Source organism: Podarcis raffonei, chromosome 1 (assembly GCF_027172205.1).
Source record: "Podarcis raffonei isolate rPodRaf1 chromosome 1, rPodRaf1.pri, whole genome shotgun sequence".
NCBI classification, from domain to species: domain Eukaryota; kingdom Metazoa; phylum Chordata; class Lepidosauria; order Squamata; family Lacertidae; genus Podarcis; species Podarcis raffonei.
Window position 1 is genome coordinate 29,563,057 of NC_070602.1, and position 20,022 is coordinate 29,583,078.

Below are 20,022 nucleotides of genomic sequence, written 5' to 3' on the forward strand. Positions count from 1 at the left end.
AACTTGCATATTTGTCTTGCACAATTTAGTCTACTTTTCCTAGTTTTGAGGAAGGGCAAAGAGCCACCAGACTGAATCCCTTGTTTTCTCTTCCATATTGTGAAATTTTGCCAGGCATCAGCTGGAAAGGTGTTCCTTTTTTTAAAAAAAAATAAACTTAAATTATTAGGGTGCTAAATTTTGTACGCAGTACCAACTTCCACATTTGCATGCAGAGCATAGCAGCCACCATTTTATTACTCTCTGGTAGCCAGAAAGTCTGCCTAGGGGCTCCTAATCTTTTCTCTGTACTTTGAGAACTAGGAGGTTTCTCTTCTCTTAACATTAAAGGTCATATTTTCAAGATTTTGTATCATAAAGTAGCTTCTGCATTATCTGTCATGCAGATTCCTACGACAACGTTCACCCTTCTCTGATGCTCTGTAAGGTGTTTGCCAACTTGGGGACACATCTCTTGTTCCTGCTGAAGTCAATAGCAATAACTCTAATTGGTTTACAATCAAGTAAGATTGCTGCCTTGACCTTTATACCAAGGTTCTTTTGAGCCGAGGCCACATTCATTCCATACTTTTAAACCACTGTTACCATTTTAAAAAGTTGTGGCTTCCCTCAAAGAATTATGGGAGCTGTAATTCATTCAGGATGCTGAGAGTTGTAGGAGAAGCCTATTCCCATCATAGAGCTCCCACAATTATTTGGGAGGAGCTATGATTATTTATAGTGGTAGCCTAGTGCTTAAAATATATCATGTGAAAGTGGATTTGGCCGCTGACTCCAAGGACAGGAGCCTTTTGCTGGACGATGATCCAGAGTCCAGAACCATCTTCTTTCACAGGACATGCACAGCCAGAAATTGGAGGCTTGTGTGCTGTCCCTTCTTCTACCAGTTTTATTAGTGATGTCTTAAGTTTATGGACTTATGTCCTTTAGTCCCCTTTAAGTGATGATTGGCCTTATACGCATTCCAGCAAATTTTGTTGTGTGTTCCTGGCGGCACAACATGTCTGGCAGACTCCATGATGGACAAGCCATGATCTCAAGATGTTTGGACCACTCAAAAGACTGTTGGGGGAGAGGAGAAGTAGGTCAGCTTGGGCATTGCAACAAGACCCTTCTTTCTTTTTAGAGTATCTCCATTAAAAAAACCCAAAGCCTCTCTTTCTCCCTTAAAGCTCACGTTTATTGCTCAGGACTGACACAGACTGTTGGACTGGGATGGTTCTGCTATGGCACCTAGTAACTACATTAGGAATCAGTAGGTCTGCTGTCTTATGTGGACTTCCTGAGTGAAAAATGTACCTGCGATCCTGGAAATAATGAAGGTGCTAGGGAGTTTTGTCCTATTCTATTGCTCGCTTCTATCTTCTGCTTCTGTCTCCAAACAGAATCTTAAGCTGGTGCATTTTGCTGCATTCAGTGGCTTGGCTTGTTTATGGCTCTACCTTGTAAGTTGCTACCATCAGGTGCTGTCATTCTCTATCCCAGGATTAGGTGAGCTTTTCTGTTGGGGACCACATTCCCAGGCAGAAGTAGTCTGCCGGGGCCACATTCCAACAGCACGTGGGACCCAGAGTCATAGGTAGGTAGGGCTACCTCCTTTCTCTGCCACCCTCTTTACCCATATTTTTGCCCTGAAACTAGGTCCAGGACTACGTCTTAGGGCCACAGGTCACGTCCCCCTCCTGCTGCAGCCCTTTTTTTTGTGGCGTCTTCTCTCAGCTCAGGCTGTTGTGTTTAGAAAATTGTGCTAATAAAACCAAAAAGTGTGCTGGCAGAGAAAGTAAGTGTTTGGGAAGAAGACGCATAATGAAATAAATTTGAATGCTCTGGGGGCTACAGCAAGTGCAGGCAGATGAATGCCGAAAGTTGCTGGTGAAGCCAAAATGAAGGCTGCAGCCTGCCACTTACTGATTTTTGTACTTCCAGAGCCTTCTTCCATGCCCCTCCTAAAAGACTGCTATTCCCTATCACGGCCCTGCTTGCATCTGATATAGCGGGGTCTGTTGTCAATAAATGTTGATCTTGTAATTGCTCACAGGCAAAGAATAGCCAAGTGACAAGACTGTTGACCCACTGGCAAAATGTGTCCCACAACCAAAGGTAGACATAGCTTGAGCCGGCAGTGCGTGGAGCCAAAGTGGGTGGAATTTGAAGGCTTGCAAAATAGCTCTCACCCCTTAATCCCTTCTCTCTCTCTCTCCTGTCTTTGCTCACATACAAACACATAAAGGGGAAGTGATTTCTAGGAGGACTTCTCAAAGAGCAACAGTGAGACTAGATAACAATGGGGAAAGCCTTAGCTTTCACCATTGGGTGGGTGGAGCATGTATGAGTCACAGATGCCTGTCGGAGTTTGATCTCTCTACCACTAGCGTATCAAATGCCACTGTTTTCACAAGCACCTTAGACTCCCAGAAAGTGTTGCGGTCTCATTTGGGTGAGTATATACCAAGGAACAAGGGTTTATTTTTATACCATGTAACTAAGATTCTGTTTGGCGATTTCTATTTAAGCTATATTAAAAAGAAAAGAAAAAAGTATTGTATATTGTCCCTGCCACATAATTTTATTGCTATATCAGCACACTGTTGTATAAAGATATTGTTAGTTCAACAAAAATGGCATTAACGAGATCTCCTTTATCTGAATTTAGATGAAAGCACTTTATTTCAAAGTACATGTGTTTGTGACCAACATTATTCAGATATAATATTGCTGGGCGGTTTAGTTCATTTTGAAATGGACGACGCAGCCCCAAATGATGCGCATTTTAGTTATGTGTCACTAGCTCCATCAGTCAGGACCCGGGGAACTTTGCAATCTCCCTGGGCATTCTGTTGGGTGAACCTAGGAGAAAAGGGGCCTCCAGGTATTTTCTATCAGGGCAAGGACACATGGAGAAGGAAAACCCCAGAAGAATCTTTGTTCTAGCTTGGCTAGGAACCACTCTTTCCTGTGGCATTTTGAGATTCCTCGCTGGGTGGGGTGGGGGTGGAGGTGGGGAAGGGTCTTTTGGGAACTGCACACTGCCTTGTTTTCCAAAGAGGAGTGAATGTTTTTGATGTGGTTCTGTGGATTGGAGGATTGGGCCAGGTTCCTACTTCATGGCTGGTTCACTCGTCCCAAGTTTTTCCACTGCTTTTCAGTCTTCTCCTTGTACAGTATTTATTGCTTGTAATGATTATGATAGCAGAAAGGAATGGACATTCTAGCAGTGCTGAATGAGACCTCGCTCTTGGAGGATATATGTGTGTGTGTGAAGTGCCAAAAGGTAAGCAAGATGACCGTTGTCTCTTTAAATGAATAAACTCTATTGTTAACAAACTACAAATAGCCCACGTCTCTGTTATTCAGGGCTGGTGGAAAGTGAAGACCCTTTCTGCACCTTAATCCTCCAGGGTTTGTAGAATCAATCAAGAGCTGGAACTCTTAAACTCTTGTTTCGCGAGATCACTCTTTTCCCAGAAGTAGCAAATCACCTCCAGGGTTATGAAGTAGGTAGCAGCAGCTAAGCTCCAAAGCCAGTTGAGCTGTGTTAATTACCAATTAATATATTGGTTAAGTATAGGAGAATATGATGTATTCCTAACTTCTTGAATGAAGCCTGACTCTCTGTGATGACCGTGATAATTTTATTAGCGGCAGCGTTGGCACACTCAGTATGACTAAGAAGGCAGCAATGGTCTGTTGCCCAGTTTTCCTACCATTAATTTCATGCAGAATTCTCTTACCATCTCTCTCAAATTCACCCGTCTCGTATCGCAGGCTAGCAGCCCCTTCTTGTGATCCAGCCAACTGCTGCTTAACTCTCAGTTACCTCAGTCAACTGTATGAGCTGGGAAAGGCTGTTGTAGTCACAAGTAGTTCACACTGGCTTACATGTTCAGTGGTTTGAGCAATGGTTGCTTTTCTGAGGAAAAGCAGCATATATTTGCATGCAACAGTTTAGTGTTTTGAGATGATGTCAATGAAATGATATCTCCTAATTTCTAAGCCTAAAGCAGATTCTCCTGCTACACTTAACCTATTTTACAACTGTGAGGCCTAGAAACGTCAAGAAAAAGGCGAGACTTTCAATTACAGTGGTACCTCGGGTTACATACGCTTCAGGTTATGGACGCCGCTAACCCAGAAATAGTACCTTGGGTTAAGAACTTTGCTTCAGGATGAGAACAGAAATCGTGCTCCGGTGGCGCGGCAGCAGCAGGAGCCCCATTAGCTAAAGTGGTACTTCAGGTTAAGAACAGTTTCAGGTTAAGAACGGACCTCCGGAACAAATTAAGTACTTAACCTGAGGTACCACTGTATATCTTTACATAATACTTGATATCCTACAGTCCCTGCCCTATAACTGCTGTCCTGATAAGTCAGTAGCAGTAACATTTCATTGCTCCATGCATTGCTAACTTCCCGCGCACCCCCTCAAAAGCCAGAGCCAGCTGTAGCCTAACGAGTTTAGGAGGGCATCTATTTGTTCTGCCTCAGGACTCCAGAAACATTCCAGCTGGCCTCCTGCTATAGAGCAACATTAAAGTCCCCCTGTATCTGGTTTGTCTTCAGACAGGTTTACAGCTGGACTAAAGCCTGAGGATGGACAAGGACTTGAAGCAAAGCCAAGGGAGGCTAGTCTTTCAATGGGCAGCTGGATCCCCCTTCAGATAAGAATGCAAAGCACTCTCCACTGGGACCATGAAATGGGTGTGAGCCAGCAGCTAAATGTAGCCAGCATCAGATTTCAAAGTCTTCTGTGAAGCTATAAAGCGAGATCCAGCTGCTTGGGAGTGGGTGTGTATTTAAGCAACAGGGTGCTACTGAAAAGTTTGATGACAAGCCCAGAAAGAAACCAAAGCTCTGTTCACAAAGCAGGCACTTCTCAAACAGCTGCCCTGGGTGGGGATAGAGCAATAGCGTATAGTTGATTTACATCATCCAGCTGAAATTCTCTGCAGAAAAGCTGTAATGAGAACTTTCGTAGGGCATTTAGTTTCCCTCCGATTAGCTGAAGACGCCAAAGCTCCCTTGACTTGCTAATTCACTTCCTATAGAACTCACTTTAGTCTTTTGTACCTCAAAATACACCCAACCATTCTCCACCTGGCAAATGGGGGAAATTGCCATTTAACCATGTAAGACCACAGCTGATCTAGAAATCAATACAGTTAAGAACAAAGCCAATAACGTAGTCACTTGTGCCAGTGTTGCACAAGGAAGTTGGTGCAGCTCTTGTACAAGCTCATGATCCTAATTCCTTGGGTATTAGCCAATACAAGGCCAGAAATCACAATGAAGCCCAAAAAATGTTCAGTTACTAAAGATCATGAACGTGCTGTTTCAGCAAGCAAATAGTTTCAGATATGTACAGTAAATGAGTTGCTGGTTCCATGCCCAACATGCAAAAGCGGTTTTTTTGTAGACGAGGCCTGTTTGTTATAATGGCTGCAATTCTGATAACTGAAAATGGATTAGACATATTAGAACTGCTCTAAGAACCCAATTTCCAGGGTTTTTTCCTTTCTCAAAAGCAGCATCAATAGAAGTCTGACTCTGATACCACAGTGGATGTGGGAAGCTTGTTGAGCCCTTTCTCTGCTAGGTTTTGAGAAAACTAATGCTGGAAGGGAGACAACTACAGCCTGAACATCCAGACATTTTCCAGTCCCATTTTGGGTTGGGAATGGTATGTTATGAGACAAAGCCTTATTTTTCTATATAACCTCTATTTTTCGGGGGCTGCCACCTTTGAGGTGCACAGTCAAACCTCAGTTCCCGAATGACTCCATTCTGGAATGTTTTGGCTTCCAAACCCCGAAAACCCAGAAGTAAATGCTCTGGTTTTCGAATGTTTCTCGGAAGCCAAATGTCAACGTGGCTTCCGCTTGAGTGCAAGAAGCTCCTGCAGCCAATAAGAAGCCGCGGCTCGGTTGTCAAACATTTCGGAAGCCGAACAGGCTTCCAGAACGGATTATGTTCGACAACCGAGGTTTGACTGTATGTGCTGCTTACCCTTGGGCTTGACTGCTTGAACATGCCCGGGACAAAAATGTATACTCATCTGTCTTATGCTCAGGAAAACCCAAATTACTTTTCTTGTCAAACGTATTTCAAAACTTCTCATCTAAACCTTATTTTGGACTACCACTCCATCAACACCAGCCAGCACAGAAAACTGCTCTAGACTCTCTTCATTCTTTTATAGCGTCAGGCCCTAAATACAAGATGTGTAATAGAAACTTGCTGCAGCAGCAGCTGTGTAATTTTAGTGAACAATTGTATTTCATAGAGCCATCCGTCATACTGTCCGCATGCGTAGGATTTACGGCTGGGACTGTCTTACTTTGGCAGGAGAATCAGGAATGACTTCTCCAGATAACCACTGCAAATCAGTTTTCCAGCCATTGATCTTAAGCTTCTAAATATTTGCACCCCATTCTTTAGTCCAGCAATTTGTTCTGGCAGAATGTAAACACATAGCATAAGCATAACTAAACCTACTGCAGCTGCTTTTGAAATCTAGAGAGAATTAAGTGCTACCTTGTCACAAACCTACATCCCATTATGTTGGGCAATACTGCCATCTTGTGAGCAACTTGCCACAATAAATACCAAAGGCAAACTTTAAGCTAGAAAGAATCCAATATAACAGCAGCGCTTGGATGTATAGAATAACAAGATTTGTCACATTACATTTCATAAGCAATAGCTTACTTCTGGAAGGCCTATCATTCTCCATACAGGCATCTTAGTAGGCCAGCATGTTCCTTGCTGACAATTTTGGCTATTACAGGTTTTAAGAAGTTAACGCACACATTTTCTTCTTGGATTTAGCCTTAGATATGTCCCACACAGTAAGGACATTGCTGATGTAATGGTAGTTTACCAAGCATAGACTAACTCAAAGTGTAAATGAAATCCTCGCTTGAATCACATCACAGCTGCCACAAACTGAGGCAACAATCAGAAATAGACCAGATCAGAAATGTCACACCAGATGTCTCTTCCAATAGTCAACATTGTATTAGAGGGGTGTGGCACATCTTTAATTAGCACATCAAACCCTCCCTCCCACTTTTAGACTTAGCTCCTCGTTTCCTCAATATGTCAACAAAATCTGAACACAAAACTGCAAACTCTTTAAAAAGAAGCCTGCAACAGAAATTGCACTAAGTATGCAAAATAAGTTTGTTGTAGATATTTGCACCAATTTAATTTAATTGTAGAATGTGGGGCTTTCAACTGTAAAATTTTGAAATTATTCCCAAGAATGCAGTTTTGGATAGGCTAATGGAACATCACTTACATCCTCCAAGACTGTATTAGAAGCACATGTTGAATCACTCTTAGTCACTATCACCATCTCTCTGCAAAATGTGTAACACAGTCTGTTCTTTTTGAAGTGTGGCAGAAGCTACATCCTCCAACAATCCTATCATGGCACAATTCTGAAGAGATCTGAGGACCGCAGTTACAGCACATGAAAAGGCTTTCTAGCCTATGCTTTTCAGTTTTCCTGTTGTAATTAACAGTCCAAATGCATTTTATGCAACAATTCCCACCACCATGGGAAAGGCTCTAGCACTGTAAAAAACCCACAGATATATTAACTTCTATACATGCATATAATGCTGAAGTCATATACAACTGTGGCTTGTGTATGCTTAAGATGCTGCTGCCCACAACTCTCATTGCTTTCATTCTGCTTCCTTTTAAAGGGGTTTAATAAGGTATAACTTGGGAAGAGCCAGGATTCTGAGTTTGATGGGCATTAAAGATTTCTGCTACTAATGCCTGTTCACAGATAAAAGGCCACCACAGAGATAATACAGCTGAGCACCGGTCAGAAGAAAACAGGAAATATGTCATTAGCCCAAGATGTGTTGCAAACTTTTCTAAGTAATTTCTGGAAAGCAGGGGGGGGGGTGTCCTAAACCTGCAAGCTGGAATACGAGGCCTCTGTCTTTTGCCTTCTATTCTCTATTATAGAAGTAAGACTATGACTTAGCTGAAATATCTTCCCTCCTATCTCTCCACTCAGATAAGAGCCAGTACGTCTTCTTTAAGTTATGTTTATTTAGCAATACGGGTGTATATACATTTATGAGAATCCACCTTTTGAATCCCCTGCAGCAGGAGACATGCATGAGCAGTGACAAGTTGGAATCTGTGCTGCTCAGTGGCCTTCAAGGCCATCCAGCCATCCTGCTTATCACAACAGTGAAACAAAGGATAAGAAAGGGACAGACAAGAAGCAAATCAGTTCACACGGCAGAATCTTTGGGTAGAGACTCTCCGCAGTAGCCAGTGTTAAAACAATCGGGCTCCATAACCAAACGTCTGTTTTATGCCCTCAAAATAGTATCGTTGCCAGCCCTCCCTTGTTCTCTCTTCTTCGTTGGCTGGGATGCCCCTTCCTTCCAGGCGGATTTCTGTTTCACCAGCTTTGTCAATGAACGTCAAAGTGATGGTTGCAAAGTGTCCTAAAAGAGCCAAAGAAAAACCCCAACATTCAGCAGTGTGACACAACCTGGAGAAACACAGCCAGACAAACTGCTTCTTTCCTGATATGGTTAAGAGAAGAAATCTGCTCTTCTTCCCAAGATCGCAACAGCTGGGAAACACTCAACTCTTAACCAATCTACCCTTTAAATATGTCATATCCTGTATGATAGGGCAGATTCCTAGTAATAAGTACAGTCAATGCACCAGTTGCTGTACAAGCCAAGCAAAAACATAGCACAACCAAGGCCAAGGCTAGTAACTAACTGAGAAATGCTTGTGCTTTCAAGTATCTTACAATTTAATAATGGGTACCCACTGTTAGTACAACATAGTCAGAGTATAGCTGAAGCATATGTAATTTTCTACTTTGTTATATGAAGTAGAATAACTTACCCTCTGGCCATGTTTTAAATCTCCACTTCATTGCAATCTGCTTCTCAGGAACCTGGAAAGGAAAGGAAGCCTAGTTATCTAGCAGGTATATTTTCATTTGAATAACAAGAGAGTGACAAGAGATTATACTGAAAAAAGCTGGGGGGGTGTCAATATTATTTGAGAGTAACTCATGGTCTAAATACATGTAATGCTCTTTTCTCTTTTTTCTATAATTAACAAGCGCAACAGAGCAACTGTTATCAGTACTGCACTGGGCAAAGAAAGGAGGTTCTATCTGTCTGTCTGTCTAATTCCTCCTCCTCCTCCTTTCCCAGTCCAGGACTCAAGGCAGCTTATGCAGATAAAACAGAAATAGCTAAAAACACAATAAAGACAATCATTTAAATGTAATGAAATATAAATAAAATAGTGTTTAAAAGATCCATTAAGAACCAACAACAGCAATAAAAACATCACAAAACCAGCCCTTTCCTCAAAATACCAACTCCTATTGTAGAGAGATTTATTGAGATCAAAATGATCTAAGTTTAGCTACAGTTCACCAAGCTTGCCTTCATAACATTTCTTCTCTGAACCAGACGTGGTTCAGAAATAACCATAGTTTAGATGAAGGTTGCTGTGCGTACACTGTCTCCTCCCCTCCCCTCCTGCTCTGTAGTGAATAACCTCCAGGATTTCTTAAACTGATTACCTGTTACATCTAAACCAGGAAAGCATCATTTTCATTCTGACAGTGCAAAGGGGAAGGAGGAAGGAGCATAAAGGTGCAATGCTTGTGCCTGCCTAATCAAACTGAGTTTGTTATGTCTGCACTCGGCCAATATTATCCATTTGTTTTTTGAAAAAGATGTGTATTTCCAGCTAAACCATCAGCAACACAAAAGAGTCTATCCAATTTTAGACTTGGTGAGGTAGTACAGGCATTATTATTACTATTATTATTATTATTATCTGTACAACACCCTTCATCCAAAGATCACAGGGCAGTTCACAACATAAGTGTTCAGAGCATTACAAAAGAAACAGATCATGGGGTAAAAAGAAGGCACGTCCCTGCTACTGAGCAACAGAAAATGTATTGTCAACAGTACTTACTAGTTCAGTGAACTCTCCAGTGACACTGCCATCTAGCAGCTGGAATTTTCCTCCTTTGTCAGGTTCCAAAAAGGCAGGTGAGTGAGTAAAAGCCTGGACCATCTGCAGAAAAAAAAAAATTATGATCAGTGAGTCAAGTAGCAAGGTGACCCGTTGCATTAAAATGACCATGACTTCCACCCAATCTACTGAAACAACAGAAATAGATGCTTGATTCCAGCACTCTGGAATCTGAGTCCTGATTCCAGTACCATCTCCCACTGGGGACGGGGGCACTTTCAAGGATGAAAGTAGCACCTCTTGGCTGCCACTTCATTTCCAAATAAGCAGAAGCAAATGCTCATCTCTGTGGGAGCTTCTTTGGAAGTAGGTCTCCTGCTGAAAGAACATATAACCCTTCCAGACTGAGAAGAAACAAGGTGACCCATAATCCTTGAAATATTTCCTAGAGGCCTAGAGGCCGCTTCTGCTGCAGAGTACCAACCACAACACCCTCTGTGTGCGAGCTAATAGGAGAAACAGGGGGAGGACGTTAGTCTAAGCAACCAGTAGAGATATTTATAACCAAATCTAATCTAAGAAGTGTACAAGGACTTCTCAACAGATAAGGACCTGTAGACAGACCTGCAACTTACCTCTTGTGTAATAAACACTCTATACAGTTCATCTGGAGATGTTAAGAAAACGTCCTTCAAGTTTATCTTGCAAGTAGGAATCTTGACTCCTATCGATTTGGATTTAAGTGCATTGCCAGCAACTGGTTCGGTGGTCTAAAAATAGAATAAGTTACAACTAAAAATATATATTAACTGATAATTGTTAGTTGATTTACAAACTTTTTTAAAAAAAGAACAGCACTCAAAATACAATCTAAAAATTGTGAAAACAATAGAAACTATATGCAATACAAATCAGCACAAGCACAACCTAAAAGCCAGATGCAATCAATATAAAACCAGCATAAAAAGCAAGCAAATGGGGGGGAAATTGTATACATGTAAACAGCACTGAGGAATGCAGTGTAACACTATGGCGCTCCCAAGACCCTCAAGCCTTGCACTAGCAGAAATCCTTGGGCAGGCTCCCACTAGCAGAGCTAGTAGTTGAATCCCGCTCCAGCTGTGAGTTAAAAGACATGGGAAAATAAAAAAATCTTCACCTGGTAGCTAATGGTCCACAACGTAGATGCCAGGCAAGCCTCTGCTGGGAAAGCATTCCATAAATGGGGTGCCACCAAGGAAAATACTCTCTCCCTAGGCCACTTGCCTCACTTTGCTAGGGGCGGGGGGAGATTTGGAGCAAAATAATTATTCCAGAACCCTGCTAATAAGATGGCTCATTCCCTGCAGCTGCTGCAAGAGCAAGGCACCAACCTGCAGCCACTTTTCTTCCTCACTGGACTCCAGTAGTCCCCAATCTTCAAGACATTGAAATCTGTTTTTGTTATACTGCCTCAAGAATTTTGGTCCAATTGTATGCCACAGAATATTCACATTCCTATCAAAACTGCTTAGTGCCCAGAGCTACCTCATATGCCACACCACTAAGTCTGCTGCCACTAGGAGTGTAAAGTAGCCCTGTGCCTTATTCTTCATTCCATCAGAGCAAGGAAATGTTAACCTATAAAATACACCTGGAATCTTGGGCTCTTACCTTCCGTTCCTCTGCTTTGCGTACAGGCTGAGGTGGGAGCTCTGATTGTTCACCATTCACTGTGGGTAAGATCATGCCTTGGGTAAACTCTGAAAGGTATTAAAATCTCATTATTCCATGCAAAGCATCTAGAAAGAAATGCAAACCACATTTCATAACAAACATAGCTGTAAGAAAGCATCATTAAAGGAAGGCAGGATGTCACGGAAAATGGGGTAAGAAAGCTACCACACACTTTGATAAATTTGTAACACCGGAACTTTTCAGACCTCCAGGAGGATGTACTGAAAGCTATACAAATGCTTTTGAGAGCAAGAAAGAGGGTCAAACAATAATTACCGTATTGTTCGCCCTATAGGACGCACCGCCCCATAAGGCGCACCTAGTTTTTTTTTGGGGGGGGGAAATAAAGGGGGGGAAATTATTTCTCCCCCAGGCGCGGGGCTGGGGTGGGGGAAGCCCGAGCTTCCCCCAACCCCAGAACAGGCAACTCTCCGCAAGCCATGGGAGCCCAGCACCGGGCTCCCGCACCTTGCGGAGACCTGCGTGAAGCCTGGAGAGCGAGAGGGGTCGGTGCGCACCAACCCCTCTCGCTCTCCAGGCTTCAGCGAAAGCCTGCATTCGCCCCATAGGACGCACACACATTTCCCCTTCATTTTTGGAGGGGGGAAAGTGCGTCCTATAGGGCGAAAAATATGGTACATGATACTATATTAGAGACATGCAGCCTAAAGTTCGACTGGTAAACTCAGGGCAGGTATATATAATTTTCAGACCACGACTTCAAGTTCTCTAGTGCAGGCATGCACTAATGCACACGGCTTTTCCCCCCACAGTGATGTGGTGGCAGTTTCCTTGGTGCTACTTGAGACAAATAATCCATAATAATTTCTATCAGCACTCAGATGGAAAACGATAATTCTTCACACCCTTGAACGGAGTCTTCCCTCACCAGATTTACTTTGGTAGACAAGCAGAGGATGGAGAAGGTCCTTGAGGTATCACAAGTCCTAAGCCATTTAGTGATAACCAGTACTTTGAACTGCACTCAAAAACACCCTGACAACCAGTGTAGCTGCTACAGTATGGGACTGACATTCTCCCCAAACCTGCCACATGTTAGAATTTTAGCAGTGGCATTTTGTACTAGCTGAAGCTTCCAAAGAATCTTCACAGGAAGCCCCACACGGTTTGCTACAGTAATCCAGGCAATATGTAACTAAAGCCCTACACACTCACTCTCCACGCTCATGCCAAGGAAAGAGGAGACCAGCCCATTGGTCTCTGGCTGCTTCGGCCATCATTTCTGCAGCCCACCCACCACCCTCACCATGTTGGGGGCTGCATGTCTTCGGTGGGGAGCCTGCTCTACTCAAATAAGCTCTCCACAAGATTAAAAAGCCTGAAAGATCAGGATATGAATCATGCAGGGAGCCTACTCAAATAGAATGGGCTCCTTGCTGCAGACATTCAGCCGCCATCATGGTGTTAGGGGGAGTGGTGGGTGCTGTGGAAGGAAATGGTGCCAGGGGATGCAGGAGAGGACAAGGCCAGACTTATTCCCTCTATCCCCTTCAGATGAGGGTTAATTGCAGGACAAGGGGAGAACAGGTGAACAGGGGTTAAGATCTATGACAAAGATGTACAAGTTTATTCTAAGCAAACTATTTCTAACAGATTTCGAAACTCCCTCGTCCTCCACAAGAACAGCTTTGACTTGACTATTTCTTTTACCCCTCTGTACTTACCTGTTTTGAGAGTACTAATGTAAGTTTCCAAAGCACTGCTGATCTGATTTACACCTTCATGCTTCATCAAAGCTAGCAGGTTGGTGTCTGGCTCATCTTTGGCAAGACTAACGCTGATCTGAGAAGAAAAGGAGGGGCGGCAGGAATTCATACGGTTCCAACAGGACAAATCTCTTTTCACTGCACATACTCCTCCACCCTGTACTGCATCCATGAAATTATTTTTACTTAAAGACGGTAGCTGTTTTCAGATATGAACTTATGGGGCTTAAAAAGAATAAAAAGCTGAAGAGAGGGACTACTCGGATATCTGATCCCTCTTCAACAAAGCAGAAATCAGGAAAATAATCTGTAACTGTGTTCTTACCTCAATTTCATCAACTTCATTTTCATCCGACAGATTGGGAATCTCCACATATCCCTTATACTTCACACCTGTATTTGAAGTGCCTGTGAAAAGCAATATACTGAATGAATTGCTCAATTTCACTTCCTAACAGCAACTTCTGACATGTTCTGGCATTCTAGAAAACTCTCTAAATTCCCTTTTTCTCTTCCCTTGGAGAAGGGGGTTATTATCTGCTTCCTAACTATTTGAAAAGACTGTAGAAATTCTGCTTTTTGACAATTCAACCTCCAGAACTCTACAGCAAGATTGCATTACGTAGCTAAAAACAAAGCAGGAAAACTCACCTGTCCAAGCCAGCTTGATATTCCACTCATAGAAGAAAATCAGCTTTCCTTTGCGGTTATTGATTGAGGCTTCTCCATCCAATTTACTCACTTCTGTCACTTCACAAGTTCCCTCTGCATTCTCTGCTCTAATAGCCAGAAGCAAACTTTTCAGTTTCTCTGAAGACCAGTTAGATGCATCTCTTTCAGTCCTAAGAAAAGAACAAAATTCTCAAAATATAAAAAGGCAGTAATGAACAGCTGGTGCTTTTCAATGCTCCAGTGTTGCAAAGTTAGTTTTCAATGCATTGCATACACCCCCTTTGTCCCATTCCCTGGAAACACATGGTATTTGGCTATACATCTTGAAAAGTTACACTTCCAAAATTGACTTCTTTAAGAACACATGGAAGAGGGTAACCAAGGGTTTTGACTAACCACTCTGTGTACCTCTACACCAGCGGTGGTGAACTGTATTTGGCCAGTGGGTCAGATTGTTATCTTTCCCACCTCTAGTGGGCTAAGATTGACAAGTGGGCAGAACCACAAACTTGTCGATCACCTGACATCAGATTACCTTTTCTACTTGCAAGGGTCTTTGCATATCACTTCACAAGACAGCACTTTGAAAGGGGCTTCTCATGACCCGCCAATTGCTGAGGCTTGCTAAAACCCTTTCAAAGCACTGCACAATATAGTGCTTTGAAAGGAGCTTCTGAAGTGCTGTCTATCTGAAGCACTCCACACTGAGCTTTTCAGTTGCCAACAAACTCCCTTTTGGCTAAGCCAGGTTTCTACCTGCTCCACACCTGATGTCATATGATGTTGGGTGTAGGGCAGTTGGGCATAGCTTGGACAAAATAACCTTTTTACTTAATTCCCACCACTCAGCAATTAACCAATTATGTCCTATATACATCTATAAAGGAGGGCTCCAACCATGACTAAGAACCCATACCACCTATTTAACCTTGGCTGATCAATTTCCTCAGCCCCATTCTGAATCTGTTACTTTACTTCAGCAGGAGAGTGTGACGTTGAATTCCTCCCAGTGGATCTAACTCTTATGTTGTCTAGCTGTTCATCACATATTGAGCTTACACAGCCCCAAAACTTCCTTCTTAACTTCCTAGCTCTGGTGCAAGCAAAGCATATTGTTGAAGCTCTCACTACTGTCTAGTAATTTCAGGCGTGGCGAAACTTGGCTCTCCAGCTGTTTTGGGACTACAATTCCCATCATCCCTGACTACTGGTCCTGTTAGCTAGGGATGATGGGAGTTGTAGTTCCAAAACAGCTGGAGGGGCAAGTTTGGCCATTCCTGCATCTAGTTAGATGCAGATACAATTCCAAGGTCAAATCACACAGACTGTCTGCTGCTGTGGAACCTATCTTTTTATTTCATTTAACAATCATACTTTTTTGTAAAACAATCTGGCAACATGAGAATGGCATCATACACACACTTAATGAGTAGTCCAATCCCAGCAGGTTCCTATATTTCAATGAAAGAACAGGATGTACAGTTCTAGCCAACCCACAGGATTATCTTGAACCACTAGGTGGATGGACGGAGTGAACTCACAAACAGCTGAGATCATAGCTGTTAAATCTATCCGGCAGAGAAGTAACTTGTAACATGACAGAGACAGATTATACAAACAGATTTCCCCTTTCCTGCTCCTTAAAATACAAGAACTAAATTCCAATACATCAGGCTTCTGCTTTGAAAACCAATCTAGATAAAATGTTTTTGTAGAATCTGCATGTAAAAACAAAGAGTGCTTCATAAGTTGAAGATGGCTTTATGTTTCACAGCTGCTTGAGTGCTGCTGCATTAGCATTACATACCCTTGGAAACTACAGCTTGCTCACCACTGCAGAATGAGCGGCTGGCTCACTTCATACTGCCTATGTCACTGTTTTTTCTTTTTGGCTCCGCACCCCCCAAGGTTGGGGCAGGAGGACAGAAGAAACTGCTGCTAACTGGAGAGCTCTCCATGGTTCTAGAGAAGTACACACACCTTCCTCGGATATGAATTAACAATGATGCTCAAAGAGACAGGGCATATCTCCCCTGTGGTTTAATTTAACTGGCAAGTTCCCAGAGCAGGGAACCTACAGTATTTATCCTCCCTCCTTTAAAGTCTCCTGCAGCTGAAAAAATAGCAGCTCCTCACTCATCACAAATTAAGAGCATGGTGATCATGTTTCTAGTCTAAAGATGCAGAAGAGCCTGGATTTAATAAGGAGCAAAACTGATTGGACTGAAAATCTCAGGAACAGGGCAGACCTGGTAGGTATAGTCACAAAAGGGTAGAAGTGGACTTCTTTATACTAATCCTGAAAGCCGTGGGTTGCTACTAGGGATGGAAGAAGATACGGTTTTCTGTTTCACCCTGTATTTATCGCATGCAGCATTTTCTCCATTCTGCTGCAGTTCATCTTCTGCCAAAACTTACATTATTTGTCTCACTGTGCGCTGTGGTAAAATTATGCAACTTGCGTATTATAATTACACTGTTGTTACTTTATCCCACCCCATTCATTTCTATGCAAAGGAAACACAATGCAAATGTGGGGGGATGGTGGCATAATCGATTACATACAATTTGCAGATAGAAAGCAACAGCAAACACTGGTCATATTTGCCAGATTGATATCCATTACAGACATGAGACAAATAAGCAAACACTAGCAACTTCTACTTGGGTTTCATCAGAGGTTTCCAGCATCCCTGTTCACAAGAGTCCATACCATAATAAATCAAGGTGTAAAGTGCCATTGGCACTTGGTCTTTGCACTGCTGGCAAAATGCCATATTTACACAAGCCACACTGTGCACAGCAGCTGCTTGAAAATATTGTGCATAGTTCACTCCTTGCCCAGGTCTGTAAGTGTGGTGGCAATCGCATGAAAAGATTTTCAATAAGAAACAAAAAATAGAACACTATACATAATAGCAGATGTACATGACCAAGTGACAATAAGAAGGCATCCTGCATCTGCAGGTTTTTCTGGTTCATTTCTATTGGAATAGAAAAATGACTTTCTTACAGCAGTACACAAAAATTATTCTAGTTCATATGATGATAATAATAATAATAATAATTTATTTATACCCCGCCCATCTGGCTGGGTTTCCCCAGCACTCTGTCTCCAATAGTGACTACTGAAAAGCTTACATACATGATGTGATAGCAACAGCCACCCTCTCTGCTATCAGTGTCCTGCACTCAGGAATACTGCTTCTGTGTTTGGAAGCTCCGTTTATATGAAAATTGTTGTCAAATCATCCATGAATTTGTATGTGGCAGAATTGCTAGTTTGCTTAAGACAACTTGCGTCACCCTTTTTCAAATTAAGACTGATTCCTATCCTGTCATCATTAATTCCACATTAAGGAAGCAATGAATGAAATCCTCCCCCATTCTCAAAATGCTCCTGGAACAGTTTCCCTGGATACCACCACTTCCTGTCTACCCACTTTCTCCACAACTACCACACCACAAATCAGTGTGAAAAGCAATCAAACACAGCAACCCAACTAAACATAAAGCATGGCTTTGCATGTCAGAAACACAGTAAGCACAAGCACAGAAACACACACACACCCCATTAAAAAATGACAAGGCGCTTCCTATTCTGGAGAGTGCTTGTGCAGCACCAGATTATGATACAGGTGGAGGGGCTGCCTCCCTGTTGCAAACTTTTATTCAGCAAGCACTCACTGGCTTTACCAGATGCTGCACCTGGCCCCTAGAAAAGACTGCCAACGTTTTTGTTTGCTTTAACCAGTCCCCAGCTCCCATGTACTTCAGCGCAGCTTGATCTGAAAGAAGTAGCTAGAGATCGTATTTCTTTTTCCATGCCAAAAAGCACCCAAACTCTCACTAGCTGCCCTTCTACAGATCCAGCTGTTTGTTTTTTTTAAGGAGGTTAAACCAGGCCAGGGAGGTTTCTCTATCTCCCCCCGCGCTTGTAATCTTTTACCACACTTATTTGAGAGTAAGGTCCCCCGAACCCGAAGGGAAGTGACTCCGGCGCGAACACGCATAAGCGATGGAGAATCTCGTGCGAAGGGGTCAGAGGGAAGAGACAGGGCGAGAGAAGCAGACACGCGTCCCCGCAACCGCGGGGGTGTGGGTGTGGGTGGCTGTGGGTGTGGCGTTGGCAGCACGGCCGCCCTTATTCCCCCAAAGCCCTCAGGGGAAAAGCTGCATCCCCCCCCCAAACACGAGCCACTTCTCCTCCGCCCCCCCCAGCCCCCGCTGCCTTCCCTGCCCCCCTCGCTCACCAGTGCCAGTTGTTGACGTTGGTGGCATCCGCGCGCTGCTCCACAATCCAGCGCGGATCTCCCTCTCCCCACTTGGCCATCAGCGCCTCGCTGAAGGACTCGCCGCTTCTGCCTCTGCCCGGCTGGCTGGCTGGCGAGCGCCCGTCGCCCTCGCTCTCTCGCCGCGCGTCTGGAAGCTACTAGAAGCGCCGCCGGCAGCCGCGCCGCCTCCCAGCTTCCGGCAGCCGCCGGAGAGCTTCCTTCCGTTGCTCCCCCCGCCGCCGCCGCCGCTCCTTACTCCCCCAGTACCATAGAGGGGGAGATCTATAAGCGTAACACACAGACACGCGCAGCCTGGGCAGGGGAGGAAACTGACATGAACACCGAGGGAAGCGGGAGGCACGTTATAGGGGCAGAGTGCATAGACGTAAAAGCAGAGTCTATATGTTGTTGCCTGCATCGCTTCTGGGTGCCGCCCTCCTCCTCCTCCTGGAGCAAAAGTGACAGCTCCCTGTGGGAAATCCAGGATTTGAAGCGAAGCCGTGATTTGGCCAGCGGCCGAGCGTCCACCAGAAACAAAAGACAGGCTCTTTCCAACTCAGGCCTCTTTTCGCGTGGGAATTAAGTGTTTAAAGACTTGAAGCCGCATCTACGCCGTCTAAGTGAGGGTTGGGGCTGGGGGAGAGGGCGGGGTCTAGAATTTCCTAATCTCTGCTGGGAAGCACAGCTGTCAACGTTTCCCATTTTTTAAGGGAAATTCCTTTATTCCGAATAGGATTCCTCTCAAGAAAAGGGAAAAGTTGACAGCTATGCTGGGAAGTGTCGCTCTATTTTTGGAGGAAATCCAGCTTCCTTTAACTGAAAGGGAGGAAGTTCACCGCGGAAGTGAAGGACTGCGGTGGTGTGTAACTCTTAATTTTAATCTCTGCAACTCAGCCTGTGAGGCACGTAAAACGCTCCCGGAAAGGCCTCGAGAGACACAGGTTCGGACTGGCCTCCCACCGCCATGTCGACGTTCCTTGGCGTGTTTCACCTTGGAGATGCCAAGAGTTAGGGAGACGCCACCTGCCTGCATTCATTCCTAACGCTGGGCTTCTTTGGACTACAACTCCCGTCATCCTTGGCTGGGGCTGATGGGAGTTGCAGTCCAAAACCACTGAGGGGGTGGGGCAAAGGTTTCCCGCCACGGCGCTGCGGCGTTCGGTCCAAAGCTCATGCATGCCCGGGCTGTGTGCTTAGGCTTAACATTTGCGCGCCACTCTAACCTTTCCTTACCTCTGTGGCTCCTCCCTGCTTCTGGTTCCTCGCCTTGCCCCTTGTCTGGGCCGGAGCCCTTTCACTCCTAAAGCCTAACGAAGCAGCACAGCCCTTTCAAAAGAAGCGGCGCGTAAACGGAGCAGTTTTGCCTCCGCCCATGACCCGTAGTGACAGAAGCGGAGCGGGGGAGGAAGGAGAGCGAGGAAGGCTCGGCGCTGAGGGAAACCCGGCTTCCTGCCTGGGAAGCGCAGCACGAGCCTCTCCGGATGTAAAGCGCCGGCCTGAGAAACGCCGCCGCGCCGCGCTCTGTAGTCGAAACCGATGGCTGGGGAAGCAGCTGGAAAACTACCTCTCCCGTGATGCTTTTCGAAAGCAACCGCCTTTCTCTTTCCCTGCCTGAGGAGCCGAGGAGCACGGCCCGCAGAAGGGCG

The 20,022-nt window shown here is 44.3% G+C and overlaps 1 protein-coding gene across 1 annotated transcript; it reads right to left on the bottom strand.

Moving 5' to 3' along the window:
- Positions 1 to 8,047: 8,047 nt before the first annotated feature.
- Positions 8,048 to 18,572, bottom strand: AHSA1 (activator of HSP90 ATPase activity 1). Its single transcript, XM_053378394.1, has 9 exons — positions 18,356 to 18,572; positions 14,082 to 14,272; positions 13,756 to 13,838; positions 13,389 to 13,506; positions 11,641 to 11,729; positions 10,623 to 10,757; positions 9,988 to 10,089; positions 8,890 to 8,941; positions 8,048 to 8,474 (listed from the first exon to the last, which is right to left on the bottom strand). Exons 1-9 carry the CDS (start codon positions 18,433 to 18,435, stop codon positions 8,302 to 8,304), a joined length of 1,023 nt encoding a protein of 340 aa, XP_053234369.1. The 5' UTR covers positions 18,436 to 18,572; the 3' UTR covers positions 8,048 to 8,301.
- Positions 18,573 to 20,022: the final 1,450 nt, after the last annotated feature.

Bases quoted from the DNA above. Each gene is read 5' to 3' on its own strand.
- AHSA1 (XM_053378394.1), bottom strand. From the start codon at position 18,435: ATGGCCAAGTGGGGAGAGGGAGATCCGCGCTGGATTGTGGAGCAGCGC. The intron at 8,942-9,987 runs GTAAGTACTGTT...TTTCCTTTCCAG, and splicing joins CTGGAGAGTTCACTGAACTA to GTTCCTGAGAAGCAGATTGC. The intron at 8,475-8,889 runs GTAAGTTATTCT...TGGCTCTTTTAG, and splicing joins ATTTAAAACATGGCCAGAGG to GACACTTTGCAACCATCACT.